The sequence below is a fragment of the Tubulanus polymorphus genome, chromosome 2 (genome assembly GCF_964204645.1).
Source record: "Tubulanus polymorphus chromosome 2, tnTubPoly1.2, whole genome shotgun sequence".
Lineage (NCBI taxonomy): Eukaryota > Metazoa > Nemertea > Palaeonemertea > Tubulaniformes > Tubulanidae > Tubulanus > Tubulanus polymorphus.
In genome coordinates, this window is record NC_134026.1 from 3581738 (window position 1) to 3603229 (window position 21492).

Below are 21492 nucleotides of genomic sequence, written 5' to 3' on the forward strand. Positions count from 1 at the left end.
ATATACATACGCATAAATTTGATCGTGTTAGGAAATCGATTTCGATCCTACGATCGCCATATTTTTCACACGATCTATTGATATAAAACCCTAATTATGAATAAAGATACAGTCAACAGACTAGAGGGGATTTTCCACTATAAGTTGAATTCGATTCGGATCTTCGTAAAACGTCGATATCAGCGTGGATATGCAAAGCAAAGCAAAGCTACAGTTGTATTCTTCGCTGAAAAAGGTATTTCGATCGCTCATTAATCTATCCTAGATAAATTGTGAGGTTTCTCCGCGTTCGAGGGATAACTTAACTACAATTTAACGAACTGATGAAAATAGATTATTCAGCAATAAGCTCCCAACCAATACGATGAAAATACCATCGTTGTATTTATTCGGTATCCGCATCATAATTTATACCATTATCTCTCAGTCGTCTACGCAGGAGCTGTGGATCGAACGCGTGTCGTCTATCAAAGGCGCACTTTTTCTTTGTTGTCGATTTGCTTTTCAACGGCAAAAAGGGGCGAAAACCCTTTGCCCTGTCACAAGAACACTCACAAGCCATTTGGGGCCACTAAGAGAAGTCGAAATGGCTACTTTGATGTTTGAAAACGCGTGATTCTCGACGAAAAATAGTCAAGGTCTTGTTCTAGAATTACAAGAAAATATGATACAACGTGAATTTCGATTATGATTTCTAGTAATTCAAATAGCTTGTGGCAAAATTATTATTTCATCAATCAAAAGTAATTTATTTTTTGTAGGTATTTCAGAGATATGCTTCACAGAAAATCATTGGTGGACGCTTGGTGAAATAGTCTATTCGATATATTTTTTTGATGGAGGAAAGTTTCAACCACAAAATCTGCACATTTTTGCGCAAAACAGTCTCATCTGCCCAACGCGCGTTACGCAATATCCTTTGTCAAAAAAATAATCGCAATCTGGTCGCAAATCTTCACAATCGACACTTTTACGGGACGTTGGTCCTACAAATGAAATGAAATAAGTCGAATGATGAAAACCGAATTCCTCGCATTATTCAACATCGAAAATCCAAACGATAAAACTTTATCATACTAAACCTAAATGTTGCGGGAATTTGATAGAAAGGAAGTACGTGTAGAGTTGCGTAAACGTACCGCATTCGTACAGTATTCTGACTCGTTCAACATCCAGGCCCTCCAGAGTCCTGCTACCCAGTTCAACTCCTGGTTCTAAGGCGACGATAGTTTGATCAGCGCTTGTACTGAAGGCATATTCGTCGTAGTGAAGAATCGAATGGTAATTATAAGGCGTATTTAATAGATCCATATTCTCAGTTTCCATGTCGAAATTGTGAACTTGCCCTGAAATAGGATACGCAAATATGTATTTACCATTACGTTATCTATATATCTTATCAATGTATATTTACTACACGGAAAATCATTAAATATTTTTTTCTATAAGCAGAATTATTCTATCATGTAGGTGAATATCCCGTAAAATCAGCACTCTATCAGCAGGGCGGATTCGCTTATGTTATGTATTTGAACACTGAAACACAATCGTGTGCTTTTATCGTTTAACTCACATTCTAACCGCGGTCGCAAAACCGAAGAGTTGAAAAAGATATAAGCTGGAAATCATTATCGTAGAGGATCACTGACAATAACTATCTATTTATTTGTTCTATGTTAGTGAAGGCGTGTTCACGCTTGCAGCTCGCGGCAATTTCCGATCGAGCTTGATCGATATACTGACCTTTTGCGACATTTTCAAAGTTAATTTTCACGTATTTGTTCCTATCAGTTCGGGCTTGTTCATGCCAGAAACCAAGGGTGTGAAGCATTTCGTGTTGTACCGTTGCCATTTGCTCCAGGCAATAAAAACTACCCAATAACACTTTTTGTTTGCCCCCCAACATCCCGACTGGTGACATACATCTACAATTAAAAAAACAAACGACTGAATATGATGCGCAGCGTTGCTTCTAAAATTACACTCGTTATTCTGTATATTCAATAAGTAATTTCTGCGATCTGTTGAGGATGCAAGATACACTTAAAGGTTATAAGTCGTATCTAGTTATTTTTACGATACAACTATACATTTATTCCTAACACACATACGTCGGTTTGTCTTCTATGAATACATAATCATCTCCTTCGTTCGATTTCTTTTCGACGAATTCCACGCACCCGTCGTGTCCATCTGCGTTCACTTTCGAAACTAGTTCTTTAATAGCTTTTCGAATAATGTCCCTGCTTGCAACCGCTGAAGAAAAGATATCATTCACTCTAATTTGAGAGAGACCAAGACATAGAGTTGGGTAAAATGGGAAATAGGGCTTACGTTTCATAACTTTGAGGATTTACAGGGAGTTTTGTTTACACCACGTAAGATACAAGAAAATTCGATTTTTTTCATGTTTATTTCTGTTTGAGAATAAGAGGATTTTTAATCTACTTCGAGTGCTGAAATGTCGCCCTAGATTCTACAAAACGCGTCACGTGAAAATAATTGATTCGGCTCGTTTAAATTATTGAAATAATTTGTAATGTTGAAAATCGTATAACTTTCGAATTTTTCCCTTCACCCCATACCATTATTTCAGAAAAAAAATCTGTATTCCAATCATTAAAAAGACCTAAATGCCAATATGGTTAACCTAACATGGAAGGAAGAAAGTTTGAACATTTCCAGATTGCATTTGGTGCTCAAATGTCCGAAGTGAACTTACGGTAATCGTCAGAAAATTCGTAGGTTACTTTTCCATTTGGCCACAGCATAGACTTTCTACGGATACCATTTCGCCACTGAATTATGTATGAATCAGTAATAGAAATGATGAGTATTGATGAGTGTTTTTTAGACATTTTGCAAAATGAATATGCTCTTATGATCAGCATTACCAAGAACTTACGTCAATCATTTGCGAAAGGTCGATATCACCTTGGTATTGACCTTTGAAAAAATAAACAAAAAATCCATTGCGCCTCGATCATACACAGCGTTATGAGGTACGAGATTTTGAAAAAAAAACTGCTAATGCTCTTGACCGCTACTTGAGTGGATACTAGAATTTACAATCACGAAGCTGGAAGGGAATCAGGAAATTGCGAGTGTCATCCCGGGAAAAACAACGATATAAGACCATTAAATACTAAAAGCTCACAGACACCGGTGGTGGCCGATCCCAACTTCTAAGTGCTCCTTTTTTGCAAAGGCTAATCACTCTCATCGCGACAGTAATATCCTTTCACCTGATCTGTATTCCGGAAATTTCCGTGCATTTTCTTCGGCTTTACCGAGCTAGAAAATATAACGAATAAATCAAGGTAATTAGTTTAGATATGACACGGCCATATCGAGCTCAATGCGTTTGCTCGATTTCTTTTTTGTCAAAGCAGGTTAGTTGAATCCTTATAAGATTATTATCTAGCGGCGCTTCACTTCCGGGCGTGTTCAGTTCGTGCGATATTATTCTACGCTGTAGCGCCTCACGAAACGTCGATGAAAAGGTAACGTATCTCATCGTAATCTAATTACACGATTAGACGTGCAATAGACTTTCTTCACAAGGAAACTTAATTCTAAATTGAAGTAGTTTCTGATTCATCACTTTTGTTATTATCAAAAATTAGGTAATTCACACTGAAATCATTTTCTCAAAATCATTTCATTCTCTGGCGTTGACTGATATTTCTTACCTTCGTGGCTAACGTATGCTCTGCAAAAATCACCACCAGAATCGGAACCAAAATACAAAAGAAATCCATCGTATCCTCGCCAAATATGGTCTATATAGATAGTTCCGTATATATAATAGAAACTGGATGTGGGAAAAATAGTGGTTGTTGCGCGGTATGATTTGAGTTATGGCAGTTCAGTTGTCAAAACCGTAATTCTATATTATCCGAACAAATAATCATATAGTCTTATCTATTTGCAATCCCACGCACGTATTTCGATTGATTGAAATAAAACAAAATCGTCCTTCATACGGAAGCGTTTGAACTGGTGAGCAAAATAAGTTAGTGCGACTAAACAAACAAACAAATTCGTTTCATTACGAAATCATCTCGATTTATTCATTACTCATATAATCGTTGAATACACGTATACAGTCAAAAGTTCGTTATAACGCTACCATCCTTGTTAACGCCACTGCGCATTTAACGCCATAACATTTTCAGAGAGCAAATTTGCTAAATATAACTCAAATTCGAAGAAAATACGATTCTTTATAACGCCAAATTCCTTATATTGCCATCATCATCAATATGACGGACGGATAGAGGACTGGTAGAGGCCATGCTTTCCATTGGTCCCAACAGCGGCATTGTCAAGGACGTTTACTGTATGATGAGATTAGATGAGCTAAGATGCCTTACAACGTATAATTACAATGTACAATTGAATAATTCTTGACAACATACAAACAATCGATACAACGTTTCAAATTTAGATTATGCATCGATTTACCAGTAAAGAGTCGACGTGATAGTTTAAAGGAGTAATAGACTTAAACAACAACATTGCTCGCCGATTTTTTACAAAATGAAAATTGAATATCGATTCAGTATTTACAGCAGCATTCATTCAACGTTTTATACCTGCAAATGAAAAGATTATGTAATTTTGCGTTAATCTCTAGAGGCGTATTAGTATTAGGTTATTTTTAGTGAGTAGGATTTCTAAGAAGTTTTAGAAGAGATCGATTTTACAGTAGAATTTTCATATCAATTTTGATCGATGGAAATGTCGTCTTTGATATCGATTACATGAAATCAATCTTTAAGCAACACTGACTTTTTTTCGAAATTGATCCTCCTTTTTATACTTTCATTTTTGAATTCCTAGCTGTGAGTTAACTGTATTCCCCGAGGATCGATCGCGTCACTGCAGATTTTACTATAAGCGCCTACGGCGTAGATTTTTCCGCCAGTAAATTAATCAGGCGGATTGAATTGCAAAGGATGAAAGCTAGAATGTTACATAACGAATAGTTTCACCGCACGGAATGACAACATTGAAAAAAAGACATTATGCAAGGTAGATCCATTTATAATAGTTCCGATTAGCCAGTACATCTAACAACACTGACTGACGTGTCTGAAATAGGGAATCACTTGAATTGAAAATAGGATAACCCATCATTTGTATAGATTGAAAGCTTTTCTCTATTTCTATGAAGTCCTATTATAAGAGCATAGAAAGCATCTGTAGTAATCTATCGCCCCAACATCTTCATGATAGTTACAACGTTTAGAATAGCGATTTCATATCATATCGTTTATTTCCTCGAATCACTGCCTTTCCTCCCGGCTAAAATGATGTAGAATGATATTCCCGACACATCAAACCAATCATATGTAACACACAAAAAAGCTTCTCTAATAGATACATATAAGGTAGTTTGACGTTTCTCTCAGAGAGTAGTGACATTTTCTTTTATTGACAATATTTCTCGCTTCCACATTTGATGAGAAATGCGCCTCACCAATTTTGTTTTGAGTCAAACAACGCGTGAACTCACGGTGGCTACTTGAGCATCTCCGAGGCGTCCATCGCTCGATCGTGCTGGCATCGGGCCAATAGACCTGTGTTTCGAAAAGCTCATTCCACCTGTTCTGGTTGCGGTGAAAAATGTGAGGTCTGTTTCTTTTAGATAAAACAAAGCGTAAACCCTGCTCACGAATAAGCATATCATGGTAACAAATGAAGTCAGAATCAATGATAGCGCTAACAACATTGACTTGTGGATTGCAGTCGATGCAGAGAAATACGTAGGTAAAAAAGCGATCCATAAAAATAGGGTAGCGCAGACGGACAGGAAAATGTAACGTGACTCGTTAAAGTTCTCGGGTAGCATACGAGTCAGGTATCCGTAAATTGCGGATACAAAAATTAATACGAGGTTGTAAGACAGAGGAATGACTAGAGCCTTGACAGGAAGGTCACATAAAAGCTCGACATATGGTCTTGTCTCCACCGGCATGTAGCGTTTCGGTGTGGGTGGCAAGAAGATCACTGTCACTGTACATATCAAAAGCTGAAAATAGGAAAATATGAAACATATAACCTAATATATCATCAAGAGCTCATTACAGCTTAGGATCACAGCTTAGGCAATGACCATTTGACAACGAATTAATTCATTAGTCCAATCTTGCGTTCAGGGCTTAACTATAGCAAAGAGCACGAGCAAGATCAAAGGTGCCATTTCGAGAACAATAAATCACAGAAAAAAAAGAAGGAAATTATCTAATTTTCCCCTGATTATCAATTCGAAATTCAAGCATGATTCTTTATTACTATTTGTTTAAGCACGGGGAGCTTTACATTAATTAGTAAATATGCACGGCCATCCTTTTTGCACAAATAAGAACTGACGACACTTCGAAGATTAGACGGCGAAACATCTCCGATCAATATTACGCGCTTCTATACATCGTTTGAAAGCTATCAACGCTTTTACGCCATATACGTAATTATGAATAAAATCAATTTTTCAAAAATATTTTTACGGTGGACAGAATGCAACCGTTTCGTGACGCACGCACTTTTAATTCGCGTAACGAAACATTTTCACCGTAGTTCTGTTCGGTATTTTAACCTTTGTTCTGCCTATCAAAATTAATAGATAGAATCGCAATTTGTTCTTCGATGGAAATATAGGGTGTGGTGATTTTGCCGCGGAATCGGCGCAGATGGTTTAACGTTCACGTAAGGATTACCTGCATGAGTGACTTAAGAAATTTAGATCGATTATTTTTAAATATAAATTCACAGCTTTCATTTGTGCGGCGGCATTAGAAATATCTTCTTACCTGAACGAATACGAGTGCGACCGATATAATGATCTGCGATTTGGCGCTGGTCCACATAAACTCATTACTCCGCAATCCTCTTCTACCACCCGTGAATATTCGGTAAATGCGATTACTTTTCGTCAACAGCGGAGCGAAAATCATCGTGTACGAGACGTGGTAGAGAATTCTCCACGAGTAACACACCGTCCCGCCCGGCGTGGAAAAAATCAGAAAAACAGTGATGAGGCTAATCACAAACCCGAACAGTATTATCAAACTAGTTTCCCACGATCCGGCTTTTATGAGCCGTTGCGACCTATAGAGCCAATAAATGATTATAATCCCTATAGTAGCCATCAAACCCAAAAACGACAAAATATCCAGACAAATAGCCACAGTGTGGTAATGATCGATATATGTCGGTTTGATAAGTTTGCATGTTCGCAATGTCATTTGGTCCGGCCACTGGGTTTCTGGACATTTGTCGCAAGATCTCGAATCGTTGGCGATTTTATAGTTGACTGGACAAGTCAAACATTGCCAACAACAGGAATCTTCGTCTATTTGTATTTTGTATTGTTTGTATTGGCAAGGCTCAGCACAAACCGATTTCGGCAGTTTGTCATGTTGAATCCCGTCGGAAATATTAGAAGGATTCGGCCATCTTAATGCCGTCACATTAACGTCTATTCGATTCCGCTTTTTCTCGAATCGACCGATGACGTTGAAAATGTTATTTCCCGAATCTTCTTGTTGATATTGCAGAACCGTAATGCGGTGAATACCGTTACCATTTCTATCGAATTCGATCGGTCCGGTGTAGCCTTCGAACGATAACCCCTCCATAACGCTAATGACGTCACGTCCGGTTACGCATTCACGCAAAGCGGAACGGTTATTTCGTGCATCCGGGCAATCGTTTTCGATAATTTTCTCGATCGAAATGTAAAAAGTCGCCAGAGCGTCGTAGATTTTAACGTAGTTTGTGTTTGGAATGGTTTCACGGTCGAAATCAAATTTACCGCTCGAATTGAAAGTTTTGTTCAGAAATTCGTCGCATGACGCATTTTCCCAGCTGCAATTGAAAATGTGTTCGACGTATTGCTGAGCCCACGGCGTCGGGATGTCCAAAGTGTTGTACGTTAATTGTCTAAGGTGCTCATAAAATTCCATTCCGTACGAATTATTCTCGTAAACTCTGACACCGAATGACCCGAGGCCCGCTTGCGGGTGACTTGCAAATGCTGATCGGCCCGCTTGTCCACTAGCGAAGATGAAATACGACGGAATGAAATCCGGCCGATCTTCTAACGCTTTTAAAATGCTCTTTAATATTGACGAGTAACCATAGAACATAACAACACGAGCCTTGCGGTTTTCGTGTAGATTTCTGGCTATGATCTTTGCTTGGCGGGTGGTCAAAACGCTCGGAACCATTCTTAGAAAAGCGATGCAAATTTTGTAGCTGCTCGCGGATCTTATGATTTCTTTCATGCCGTGTATGCCGTAGGTGTCATCAGTGTAAATCACTGATATGTACGTCCAATTAAGAGTATTGACCATTTGCATGAGTGCGCGGATATGATATTTTGTCGGCGGATTAAAACGAAAGTGGTTGGGTAAATGCGAACGGTCGCCTAATTCATCAGAAGACGCAAATAAACTAATCAACGGAACATGCCTTTGAGCTAAAGCCTTGGCCTCTTCAAGCGCCATAACAGAACCCTGACCACCAGAAACGCCAACAACGGGAACAATTTGCCTGCTATCTGGGAATACACCGATCATCTGCAAAGCGTGTCTTATGGCTAGAATTTTGATATTACAGTTATCCAAAAGCGTTAGACCAATACTCACATTTTTTACTAAATCGCGTTGTTTGAGTCTTTCGATCGCGTATGCATACATGATAACCCTTTCTACCGATTGGGCATCCCTGATTTTTGGTACACATTGCGTTCCATTATCGGTGTAAACTCGTACCAACGCGCCGACGTAAATATCTCCAGGAATTTCCAACGAAACGTTCGGATAACCGTTTGAGTTGAGAATATCACCACAGGACACGGATGTACTTGTCGTCACCATCAAGAAGCAGCAGAAAATTATGACAGACATTCCGATTCACCGTTTGCGCGGATACAATGACAAGATAGCCACGAGCTATTCTGCTTGCTTCCAAAAATGAAATCATCCCTTGCTTTATCTCACGCACGCAACGTCGCCGCTGTTTGTAGCGTTTTTTCGTTTCTCGACACACGACTTAAAAATTGCCCTCGTCACTTTTCTTTACAACTTTCCGCGAAATTCCAATCAAGAGAATTTACGCGCGATTAGAAGTCCCAGCTTTCGTCGCATCGTTATCTATCGCGCGTAGACACTTGATCGACCATCCGAATTGTTTCGCGACAAGAAATTATTGTTCGTCTGCCTCGAGGCGCAAATTGTAACCTGATCCGCTCTAAAGTCGATAATTACGTAAAACCCATTGCACAAAACTTGTAAATACCAAAGTTGTCAGATCTATCCTCTGCAATAGTATCATTTCATATATACATGGATTTCATTTCTTAACGCGCCCCATAATGACAAAGAAAGGTTATTTAATACGCAATTTGGCTCGGCTAATAAGCTATCAGCAGCCGACAACTAGATTATCGTTTATCTCGCGACTGTAATTGTGACTATCGCGTGTGCATAAAGATGGCTCGGGGTAATAAGACCATCTTCAAGGTCGAGGACACTCCGAATATCGGAAAATGTAATGTCTCTCGGGGACAGTTCAGACCTAATTTCGCAACCTAGCACCAGACACGAGCATCGTGGCATCCATGTCATGGTAGCCAAAAGACTTTTCGAATGTTGGAAATTTGATAAATGAATTGTGAATGAGTGTGGAGCCTGCAGGGACCTGGGACCTCAGTTCTTAAGTTCTTGGTTTAGTCACAAGGATTGGATTCTATTAGATTGTACATATTTTTCGGATGTACGTCTAAAATGCATCCACCCTCGTTTTTTAAGATTACCAGGCCAATTCGCACGCCTTTTAAATTCTAAAGGTAAAGCCTTGGGTAATGTAGCAATATTTGTTAAAAAGGGTTTATTATCATATGTTTAAAGCCATGATATTCCATCTTGTATCCCCTTTTTTTGATTAATAATGTATGATGTTGTTGTTAGTATTTTGTAAACTACTATGTGCTCTGTGCATTAAGTATTAATTGTGGAGCAATAAACTGAAACTGAAACTGAAACTGGAAATTAACGTTTCTTGAAATGAATTCCTGTGGAATTTGGTTCTGGGTTACAAATCTTTCCGACTTCCTCGGTTACCGTCGTCTTATTTTACAGTATTGTGCTCCCAATAACATTTGAATTAATTCTTAATGAAAATATCTTTTACAATTTTCATATCACATTAAAAAGGAATCTCCAAAAATTGCGCGGCTTTGAAATAGCGAGCACAAACCTCAGATATGACCCACAAACCAGCCCGATTACGGCCAACCAAATTCTGTTAAATCTTCATTTTCGATTGGAAACAAACTATAAAAAATTACGAGAGGTTTTTGGTGAGAAGATTAATTATGAAGTAATTTACGTCATTGAGATATTTTTTTTTCATTCACAGAGAAAACCGTTGCGCAAATCATCAAACATAACTGAAAGCCAGCGAATTGGCACACATTCTTTTACTATATATTGTCGGTTCACCGTAAACGTATAAATGTGATGCATACGCACGAATAACTGATAGAAAAATAATGAAAACCAATGATCTCATATTTCTTTTACCAAAAAATACCTTTAGAAACCCGAATAACGTTAAGGGAATTAAGGTAATCATAAAGCTATTATAAGTCGGAATTGCGCTGAGTTATATTGCCATCATTCATCACTGATAAATGACGACCGGACGCAGCTGACGGGAGGTTGTTTCCATGGAGATTGTAAACAACAACCGAGCAGTGACATTATCGATCAAAAACACTTCGTTGCATCTGTTTCAATGTCTCCGTCTGTTTCTATCAGGGCAACTAGTTTGTGGTTCAGTCGAATAATATCGTATACGTATATAGTACGTACAGGATGAGGCTTTTCAACGTTGATTTGAAATTTTGAATATAATCAGCTTATCAAATATAAAACACGACAGTTGATGAAGCTGGTATTACAATGACTCTGAGTAATGAGTAATGATGCTATTGTCCTCGCGTTCGCCCGTCCAGAAAGGAACGATTGATTGCGCATTGAGCACTCCTACTGAAAATGAATAGTTAGTTGCTAACACCTATACCAACAGAGTAGTACAGCAAGAGAACGTCCCGTTGAATAACAGGCAATATAGTATAGATTATCTAACTAAGATCGTCTGGAAGGTGTGAACAAGGTTTATTACGATATATCATGGTATATTTTCATCGAAATTTACCGACACGGGGAGAAAATATCTACAACCGTTGTAAGTAGATATTCTATATACGTCTGCGCCATGAAATTAATTTTTTCTTTACGTTATCTTTATTTCTACGAGTCGCGCGTAGTCGGGCTGTTTATTTTGCTGGGCGTTGAAGTATTCGCGTTGTGTGCTTAATCTAATCTGAAAATTCGAGGCAACGCGTCATAATAAAAGCGTCAAATTTCGAGGACCCTGCAAGACAAAGGTCTCGGTCGTTCTAACCGGTTAGTTGATCGCGACGATTTGTTCTATGTCACTCGCATATGAAATATGTTTTAATCCGTCTTACGGCAACGAACTGGTTTACGTTTGTTAATCTCGTTACCATGTACGTGAACTATTCGTCAGAGTACGAATAGCGGCTCTGTAGATTTGCATACTATATCTAGTTGGAGTTTAGTCGTTAGCTATATATTGGTGGATTAATGATGAACTCTTGTCATAGTTCTATGAAATGTATTTATTTTGTTGAAGGAAGCGACACTAGCATACATTAAGGTACATATACAAATTCTGCATAATTCAGATGATTCTCTTGAAATTGAATACAATTTTAAAATATTCGGTTCTTATGATTTCCGGTAGCTATACTGGTGGTTTCGACTATTCGGGAATAATGTAATCTGTCACCGTAGTTACTGTCGTTCTGGCGAAATATAAACTTAGTTACCAATGCTTAGCTACAGCACGGATGGTAGAATTATCTGGGATATCATCAATAGCCTTATTTGAACAGCAAACAAAACGAAATTCATTTGGGAATTTTCGGAGATATAGTTTATCTAAGGTATTTCATACGAGCATCTTATATAGATTTATATACACAATGATCGCTTGATTTTAAAGTGCTCGTAATGTTAAGCGAATATGCATTCCGGATCTCTGTTGTTAATGATGGCTTTGGAAATTTGATATAACCAGCGGGTCGAATTTCCTTCATCTTATGTCGTTAGCCTGACAGAATTCAATTCAAGCTCCTCTGATTTATGTCTCATTCGGCACGGGAAATTAAAGCCTAGTTATAAAATATGACAAGTAAGCGATGTAAAGAGATGTGTAGTTTTATTACAACTGGCTACTATTTAGTTAATATAAATTCATTGAAAGGCGGCATATTTATTTCATCAAAACAAATAGGCAACGCCATTAAGTATATATACAAGACTAATAGCCGGTGTTTATAGGCTAGTGCACACGCAGTAGTGCAGTATTTCAAGTATTTCAACCATTAGCCCTCGGAAGGTAGCGTTACTTTTCGAGTGTTTCTGTGAGTCCTATAAAATCAGCACATGTGAATATCTTAATTCCACTTAAATCTCTACAGATTACTCAGTCCATCTATTTGTTTTTTCAAAACGTAATTCACGAAGCTTTTGTTATGAATAATAGAGAATTGGAATGTGCAGAATAGTTTCGATGTCGACGTTAATCATCGTCAATTGTGACATTGGTGTCTGCTTGAAAAAAAAACAGCATGCAATTACATTGTTAAATGTCCCCATTGTGTCATTAACGCTATTCCAGCTTTATATTCGGTAAACTATGATAAGCTTTGTCAAATATGTATATATGTCAATCAGATAAACCAATGCCAATAAAGAAGATAATAGAATCGGCTATGTTTGTTCGTTGATATCGTATACATATATCTAAATATTTTCTTTTATCTTTCTAGGTATTTAACCGGTAGTTTGATGAATTGAACTGGTTGTAGAAATCTGATCAAGCTGCAGAGGAAAAATGGACGTTTATTTCTTCAGTCAAGCGAAACTCGGTCGCAAGGCCAAACGATTTCGCAAGGATATAGAAGAACTGCCGCAAAGCCTGAGATTTGCCCATCTGAACCCGAAAGTAGCTGCCTATCTAGTCAATAAAGAACGACGGTCGTCAATTGGGGATGAAGCTGATGCTATACTTGACGCTACGGACAATCACAAACATCAAAGTTTACTACCAAACATAAAGGAAACAGTCACTGAAATCAAGCATGAACTTGACAGAACGAACGTTCACGACGAAGACGTGTCCGCTTCCCTTTACAAAGGATGTAAAACTCAATCCCCCACAGTGATCATGCAGATTGCTACCCTGCTGCGGTATTTACAAGGGCATAAAATCCGCATATCTAAAACACTAGAATATCACCTGTTGGCTTCGTACGGAGATCTGGTGGCGAATGCTGTCTATGTATATCGACAATGGCAGACGAAAGCTGCACGAGATGCGTACGAAAAAGAGAGACAACGCCAAGAGCGTAAAGAAGAAGAAAAAGAACGCGAAAGGTCCGAATCTGAGAAAGAATCCGAAAAAGAAAGAGAAGTTGATGTAGCCAGTGTTGTTAATCATGGGAAAGAAGCCCCGGAAAAGAATGCAGACAAGCCCGTTGTTAAAAAGAATTCTAAAAAACTGACTAAAGTAAATTTGGCCGATATCATGGAGGTCGAAACGGAAGATACTCAAGACCCACCTCCAGCCCATAACTCGAAAGAAAACGTCCCATCATTAAATGTTACGCAGGTGACTAAAAAACATAATTCCCGAACCGTTGCTTCCCAGCGTATATCCAAATCCAGCGGGCGTTCATCGTTGGAGCGTCAGCATGGAGACTGGCTGGCCGTACCTGTGCATAGAATGGGTAAACGAGGTTCACGCGCAGAGCGCGGACTTAGCATCAGTAGTCGTGACGATCTATCAACAATTGGAGATTATCATTCCGAAAGTAGCCGCATATCAAACGCAGGTCACGCGGGCTATTACATGTCAATAATATCGTTCGCTTTGTCATCAAAAGCATGCGAAGAAAAAGGCTGGATTTTACACAGCGACAAACCGGATGAGAAGGAGACGGTTTTAGAATGGGCGCAACATCGACTGCGGTTAGCTCTACATCAGATACAAGAACAAGAAGAAAGGTCAAAAGAACAGGGATTCGATAAGCCGCTCGAAAATCGATATTATGGTGATGCCAAAAAGGAAGCCTTAGCCAAATACCAGCGTCGAAATGTGCCAAATCAGAAAGAAATGTCACCCGTTCTCATTGAAGGAATATATCCAGTTATTCCGTCGTTTATGGTCGAGATTGAACCAGATCCTGGACAGGTCTTGTGTTCAACGTCGACAACAGACGGTACGAAGTCGATTTTCTATCCATCCGGTAGGCTGGCGATAATGATCAGTCCCGTTGGTATCGGAAAACCCGGCGTGTACATCAATGCCTACGATGACACTGATGAAAAAACGCAACTTGCTAGCTTTACTCCAAGCGGACGGGTTACCTGCTTCCACAAAAATGGCGTGGCTCGATTTCTTGCCACGGAAAAATACGCCCATATAGCTAACGTCGATGGTGCGATAACGAGAAAATGGAAATGGCCACAGAATCCAAATACGAAGCTACCATTGACTGTTGTGATAAATATGAATAACGAGTTGTCATTCCGCTGCATGAATCAATCATCTATGCAATTTATATTCTCCTGCCAAAAAGAAACTATTACATGGTGTGTTGCCCCCACACCCGGTGCCGTTGAGCCAAAAGAACGCGAAGACTTCGGTCACTTGATGTCGAATACTCATTTTACATCACAAACGGCTAAAGAATTTAACAAATCTCACAAATTACGAACGCAGCAACAGAAGCCAAAAGTTAGTAGAGTTTATACAAATAAACAAAAGGATAAGATCAAAAGCCAACTTTCAGAAATGAAGAACCAGTCCGATACAGCGGACCAATATGTATCGGAGTACGAGCGCGAGTTGGCCAGACTTCAAACCAAAGTAAAAGTTCTAACTGAAGATTGGCTCGAATTCTATCGTACCGCAGTTGGTATGAAGTCACCTATATCGAAGTTGACACAAGATCGAGGGGAAGCTAACCCGAAACGTATCAGTAGATCACCACACGGTGCTCCACCATCACTTGCTGTGCCACCGTTGTCAGTAACGGATGAAAATAAGGCTGCTACATCGTCAGTCGAAAGAATTGATGCTTCCGAACAATCACTGAATTCAAAAATAAATCAAACCAACGCGACAGAAGATGCAGCTGGTGACAGCCAAGCCTCGTTAAAAACGGATACAAGCTTCGATTACTCTTTAAAGTCTCAGATTCCAGGCATAATTGAAGTACCACCTTCACCGTCTAGCATACCGCTCATCCGTGGATCGACCTCGGCGATTAGTTCCGCTAAATCTCGAATCACGTCTGCCATTCGCCTTCATAGGTCAAACGGTTGGGCATGTCCTATTGCGCTGCGTAAGGAGATTCTTGGCGAGGGCGATGTAAATTGTCGGTGTCATCGATACAAGATTCCGTACGTCATGGACGTGGAATTCGACGAGTTTATTGGCAGATACGTGTGCGAAAAGCAGTTACTCGTTATCTCAGTGGTGTCTTCTTTATACCCGGAAAGCAACACCTCTCAACACATGTTAGAAGTACTTTACAGCGAATTGAATAAGAATCGCACCCATCCTTGTCTTCAGTCAACTGGGGACCCTTTCCGCATTTTCCTCTACGACATCGCGTCGGCTGCCGAGTTGTCAAATTGCACGAAGCCTCTACTGCTCAGGCGACATAACGCCGCTGCCGGTATGTTTCTGATATACCAACGTGGTAACCTCGTATTCTGCGATCACATTTGGAACGGATATGGAAATGCGAGAAAAGATTTCTACAAGCAGATGATGAAGACCAAACAAGATGCTTTAATGGGTAGTTGTCTACCGAGAGATTTCCGTTTCAGTCCTTCAAAAGGACATCGCGGTAAACGATCTGCCTGGGGTGGAGAGATCGGAGGCGCTGGGGTCGACAAGCACGGTAGTCCTGGCCTGTCTATAGAGTCGACAATGATGCCTGATACTAGTCGGCCAGCATCAGCCTCGTCGACAAGTTCAGATAGTCGCGAAGTGCTCAGACCGTCGTTTCAAATACGAAGTTTAACATCGGGTGGATTCTATCCTCCTCTCACTCCACTTCCATCAGGTTTACCAATACAGCGCGCTGTTACCGCCCCATTACACAATAAGACCAATGTATTGAGGAAGTCAGCCCCAGTTCGCTGAGGTCGACGACAATCGATATTGCCGATAATGTAAATAGTAAAAGACGTAACTGTTCGTCGATACTGTTTCCGCTGATTTTTGAACCAACCAGAAAGAAACCCCTCAAGTGTAACCGACAGTAGTTACCGAGTTCAACCGACACATTTCTGTGTATATCTTGTGATAGTCGTGCTCCTGGTAGAAGTAAAGAAAACTCAGGTTTTGGCTGTGCCAAAATAATGGCCGAATCTAAACGATGTTCTTTTTTTCCATCACATCTGCTACTGCCTTCAGAATGTGGAATTGGTACAGTATTTTATCAAATTATACTACAGTGCCTTATACTCATATCAGTTTTAGCAAAAATACATATGTATTTTTGGTTTTAGATATCTAATTTCAGCGTTTTTCGTTACCAAGTTACCATGATATATTTGATATATACGTTGCTTATATATTCTTTCTTGTATTACACCTTAATTTAAATATAATACAAATGTATTGTATGGTGCTTTGTAGAAATTTCTTTTCAAATGTGCTATGAATTGGTTTTGCAATGAAAATATACAAGCTTTAATGAAACATACACCGAACGCTCATTCAAGGAACCCACCTGCTTGGAATGTGTCTTGTACAGCTCTATACCTTTAAGCTCTTTGTTCGTTCTCGTTGTTGGGATATTTTTTCCTGCTATTTTCTTCCGTATAAATTGAACTTCTTGTATATAATATGTAATTGGACTTTTTTCATGTACATTGTGGTTAACAACAAAATAACTCAATGCCCTAGAAATCACTTGTTGGTCATACCCAATAATGATGAATAACAAGATGTTACATACGTGGCCATATTTTCTCGAAAATGCCTTCGTCTTTTCATACTTTTATTTTGTGTGCAAAATATGCATGACAATCTTCACAAAGCGGCTGTGATAAAAATCTATATATACAAGTTTCGAGATCAAATTTAATTGTCCGGAGTTAATGTCGGCTCGTGACTGAATTTACGACTTGGCCAAATACATCGTTTTCCCTCGAGGATATTTGAACGATAAAAGCTGTGCAAGATCCGTATGTCCTTAGTTGATAAATAATAAAAGCCAACACTTTATGCCAAAATGCACGATCCAATATCGGCTTTAGTATTGCACATGGTTAGTGACATATATATGTATCTTTGTAATTCAGATATAACTTTCATGTTTGCCATCCACATGGGACTCTAAAACTCTTCGTTTTAGGGTGTATGATGTTACCTTACAGTTTGGAAATAAATAAGAACGTATTTTTTAACATCCAATATTTTCTTCTTTCTCAAACTTTTAGTTAGGTTTTGTAGCCCTCCCTCCGGAACATATAAGCGCTATTCCGCAACTCCACTGGTTCGAACTCCCAACCTCATCATGTCTCTTCTCAGTTCCTAATCAGTTATATATATATTCGTATTCACTTGTACATTGTCCGGGGTCGGCAGTACAAAAACCATATCCTGGAACTGTTGAGTTCAGTTGTCTGGCATTCACATTTCTAGCACATTGGTCGTATTCACTGTGCGCATAATGAAGTATTGCAGTATTAGATCCGATAAATACAAAGGTCTGACATTTGAAGAGGCGATTTTCAAAGGTTTTCCAGATGATGCTGGACTAATCTTACCAGAAGAGGTACGTAGGAATATTGTAGTCAGTAACTACAATGGCATTTAAAAATCTGATATTCTTCTTTACACCTATCCTTTATCGAGTGATATTTTTGCATCGTATTAGTCGCGTTAATTGGGTGCACCATCATAGCCGTGTATATCATATCTCTTTACCCGTTCTGTTTCATCATCTTGCAAAGCAGTATCGTAAAAATAGTGGACAGATAACGAGACTCGTGATAAGCCTAATAATGTACATGTATACTCAATATGCAGATCCCGACTGTAACAGATGAACAGTTATGTGCTTGGTCGAAACTATCGTACCCAGGTGTCGTCAAAGAAATCGCTAGCTTATTTATCGACGAGACTGAAATACCGAGAACGACTTTAAATGGTACATACATATATGTAATCACCAGGATCTATTTCACATACTAGTATTAATGTAGGACAAATACCGGTAGTCACATTGTATAGAACTTGTACTGATCTATGATGTGCATGCATGGTAGAAAATAAAAATGGTATTCAACAACAAAAATACGACCTCCAACGTTTTGAAAATGTGTCTAACGTTCATCTATAACCATATCGTTACCATTACGGTCATCTACGTGTATATAAACAATTTGATCGCAAATTTTTCTCCATAAACACTGCAGAAACAATGCTTTTTTTGCATTTTCTTGGAGTGGAAAAAATATTCATGATACTTTCAGGTTTGATAGATAAAGCTTTTACCAAATTCAGACATCCTGAAATCACGCCACTGGTTCAACTGAAAGATGGAGTTCAAATATTCGAATTGTTTCACGGCCAGACGATGGCGTTCAAAGATCTGGCGTTATCTTGCGTCGGTCAGTTTTTGGAATTCTATCTTACTCGAAATAAACGGCACTTCGTCGCACTTGTCGGTAAGGATCTATGGATGGAGATTGACAGTCTGGTCAAACTTATTTGATGTCGACTTCTTGGATTTGAATATAGTTCTTCCAATTCTCAAGGCACGTCTGGTGACACCGGAAGTTCCGCCATTGAAGGGGTTCGTGGCCTGAATTCGGTTGACATCATAGTCATCTTGCCGAAAGGAAGATGTTCTGCGATTCAAGAATTACAAATGACTACTGCCATTTCAGATAATGTCCACGTGTATAGGCGTAAGTGATATCCGAATCGTTTGTTTTCCATTAGTAACATCTTCTGTGTGATTTATAGGGTTAGGGGTAAAAAGTTTAGTAGGTATTTCATCTTCAAAATAACGGGCATAATTTCGTTATAGTTGATGGCACTTCCGATGACCTAGATGAACCTATTAGCAAATGTTTCATGGATAAAGACTTTGTCGATAGATATGGTATATTTAGTATAAATTCGGTTAACTGGGCTCGCATAATGGTACAAATAAGTCATTTCGTCTATGCGTATTTACAGGTATCTATGTAAATAGATCAAACAGTTTTTTCTCATCGTTTTGTCGATATTGTTATCATCAATACATGAAATTTACAGATGAAAACAATGACACGGTTGAACAAATTGGTTCGATAATTGTTGTTTTATCTCCTGAATCACTTAACGGAAAGATTAAAGGTTCTGAAAACCTTGAATTACCTGAAATATCCATTTTACCGTGAGTAATTGTGAATTCACTTTTATCATTGATGATTCGAGTTAATTTCCAGGCAAAAGTCGATCGTGATACGGTTGTAGAAATAGTGGTACCAAGTGGCGGTTGCGGAAATATTACAGGTAGGCTATGGTAAGCGAGGATGCTGATGAATAAGTGTAATCTATGATAAAATGGATATTAATATTCCTTACAGCTGGGTGCATTGCTAGACTGATGGGGGTGCCTATTAAACTAGTTGCTGCTGTGAATGTAAATGACATCGTTTGTCGGTTCATTAATAACGGAGATTTCACAAAATGTCAGACCGTAACCCCGACTGTTGCGCCATCTATGGACATACAGGTATCTAGCATTTCTATTTAAGTCGTTTACATTGTCGCGATCAGGTAGATATATGTTTACTCTAGTTGAACCGGGGGTGGTTTTACGCACATGATCTGCTTCCAGTTTCTTTGATTTTGATTTTTGATGGGTTGCGGTGTTCAAAAATGAAAGGATTTGGTCTTAAACAAGTGGTTCATTTTTAGCTCACTTGGGGCTATAGTCCCAGGGGGCTATGCGTTCGTTTTCGTCCGTTGTTCGTTCGTCCAGTTTAAAGGAAGCTTTGAAGTCACTTATGGATTGTCTTGGTATTTGGTTTGTATCAACTTGAGCTGCATCAGCCCAAAAACTGACCCGATTAGGATCAAGGTGGCTGATTGGTGGCTATTGTTGTTAGCCGAAATCAGCACAATTTTTGAATTTTTCAGGGGAAATTTCGAACACGCGTCAATTGTCTTGATGTTGCACATGTATATGTATACCCATGGGGACCATCGATGAGAAAATTTGGGTTGATCGGTTTCGAGATGGCCATCCTGTACTTTCATGCATATTCTATAATCACAGTCGATTGCATAATCCTAGCTCGTGAAATGTTCAATCATTGTCAGATTATTACATCAAGCGCTGGACGTGATGTTCCTGGACCCATGTTTTTCCATAAATCCTGTTCTAATTGATAAAAATATAAATCTTATTTTTTTATCTCAACTGTACTGCAAAGAACGTTTAGAATGTATATGCATCCTATTGTAGTATCCGTACAACGTGCCGCGATTGATCTATCTACTTTCGAATAGAAATACAAAACTCCTTAATCAACTTATAAAAGAACACGAAGCCGATGGTAAAATGAGTATACCCAGCGATTTGCTTGAGAAGGTGAGCTAGTTTTGTTTCGATTTCATTAAAACCAATTTATTTCCAACAATTCATCGTCCAATAAAACTGCATTTCTAATGACTCCATAAAGACAGATAGAACGCGACATTTCATTGCAGATTAAGAGCATATTTTCGGCATTTCGTTGCGACGATGAACTAATAAAGAAAACGATCAAAAGATGTTACGAAGAAAATGAATACATACTCTGTCCCCACACTGCAGTTGGCATGGCGTACCACTACCATCAGCTTTCGCTAGGGTAATTCCTTACGCAAATCAAACTCAATAGACCAACAGATTTCAAAGTTGTTGAGAATGATAAAACCGTTTGATCTTTTGTCCTTTATGGTATATATCCTACCAGGTATAATTTAAAGTGCTGATCATATCCTTTTTAGGATTAACGAACCGAATTTCAAACGGATTGTCGTAGCGACGGCGTCACCTGAGAAATTTCCGGAAGTGGCACGAGAGGCCGGTATATCCGTTCCGCAGTCGGTTGAAATACGATCGTTATATGAAAAGCCGACGAGATACATCGATATGGAGAAAGGCCAAGATTGGGAACACATTCTGCGCACGAAAATTATGGAAATTCATGAAATGCGTCAGAATAAAATCGACCATGACAAAAATTGACACGTAATGCATCAATGTATCTTTATTCCAGTAATTTGAGTGAAGTGAAAGACAAAGGTCCCGATTTCACGGAG

At 38.9% G+C, this 21492-nt stretch overlaps 4 protein-coding genes across 5 annotated transcripts; 2 read left to right on the top strand and 2 right to left on the bottom strand.

Annotated features, from left to right (window-relative positions):
- Positions 1 to 749: 749 nt before the first annotated feature.
- Positions 750 to 3789, bottom strand: LOC141900329 (low choriolytic enzyme-like). The gene is made up of 8 exons (XM_074787163.1): positions 3693 to 3789; positions 3246 to 3294; positions 2906 to 2946; positions 2723 to 2798; positions 2112 to 2256; positions 1744 to 1925; positions 1140 to 1346; positions 750 to 986 (listed from the first exon to the last, which is right to left on the bottom strand). The coding sequence occupies exons 1-8, from the start codon at positions 3759 to 3761 to the stop codon at positions 850 to 852; spliced, it is 906 nt and encodes a 301-aa protein (XP_074643264.1). The 5' UTR covers positions 3762 to 3789; the 3' UTR covers positions 750 to 849.
- Positions 3790 to 4592: 803 nt separating this feature from the next.
- On the bottom strand, positions 4593 to 8885 carry LOC141898274 (metabotropic glutamate receptor-like). Its single transcript, XM_074784112.1, has 3 exons — positions 6816 to 8885; positions 5900 to 6037; positions 4593 to 4598 (listed from the first exon to the last, which is right to left on the bottom strand). The coding sequence occupies exons 1-3, from the start codon at positions 8883 to 8885 to the stop codon at positions 4593 to 4595; spliced, it is 2214 nt and encodes a 737-aa protein (XP_074640213.1).
- Positions 8886 to 11446: 2561 nt separating this feature from the next.
- On the top strand, positions 11447 to 17574 carry LOC141900272 (uncharacterized). Of its 2 annotated transcripts, none has more exons than XM_074787075.1 (2): positions 11447 to 11480; positions 12932 to 17574. In XM_074787075.1, the coding sequence occupies exon 2, from the start codon at positions 12997 to 12999 to the stop codon at positions 16318 to 16320; it is 3324 nt and encodes a 1107-aa protein (XP_074643176.1). In that variant the 5' UTR covers positions 11447 to 11480; positions 12932 to 12996; the 3' UTR covers positions 16321 to 17574. The 2 variants fall into 2 exon arrangements, with proteins under 2 accessions (XP_074643176.1, XP_074643175.1); XM_074787074.1 differs by lacking the exon at positions 11447 to 11480 and adding an exon at positions 11511 to 11754.
- A 207-nt stretch (positions 17575 to 17781) lies between these two features.
- LOC141899569 (threonine synthase-like 2) lies at positions 17782 to 21418 on the top strand. Its single transcript, XM_074785944.1, has 10 exons — positions 17782 to 17962; positions 18217 to 18337; positions 18663 to 18857; positions 18948 to 19100; positions 19223 to 19374; positions 19626 to 19692; positions 19767 to 19915; positions 20651 to 20776; positions 20896 to 21038; positions 21178 to 21418. The coding sequence occupies exons 1-10, from the start codon at positions 17858 to 17860 to the stop codon at positions 21416 to 21418; spliced, it is 1452 nt and encodes a 483-aa protein (XP_074642045.1). The 5' UTR covers positions 17782 to 17857.
- The last annotated feature ends 74 nt before the right edge of the window (positions 21419 to 21492 follow it).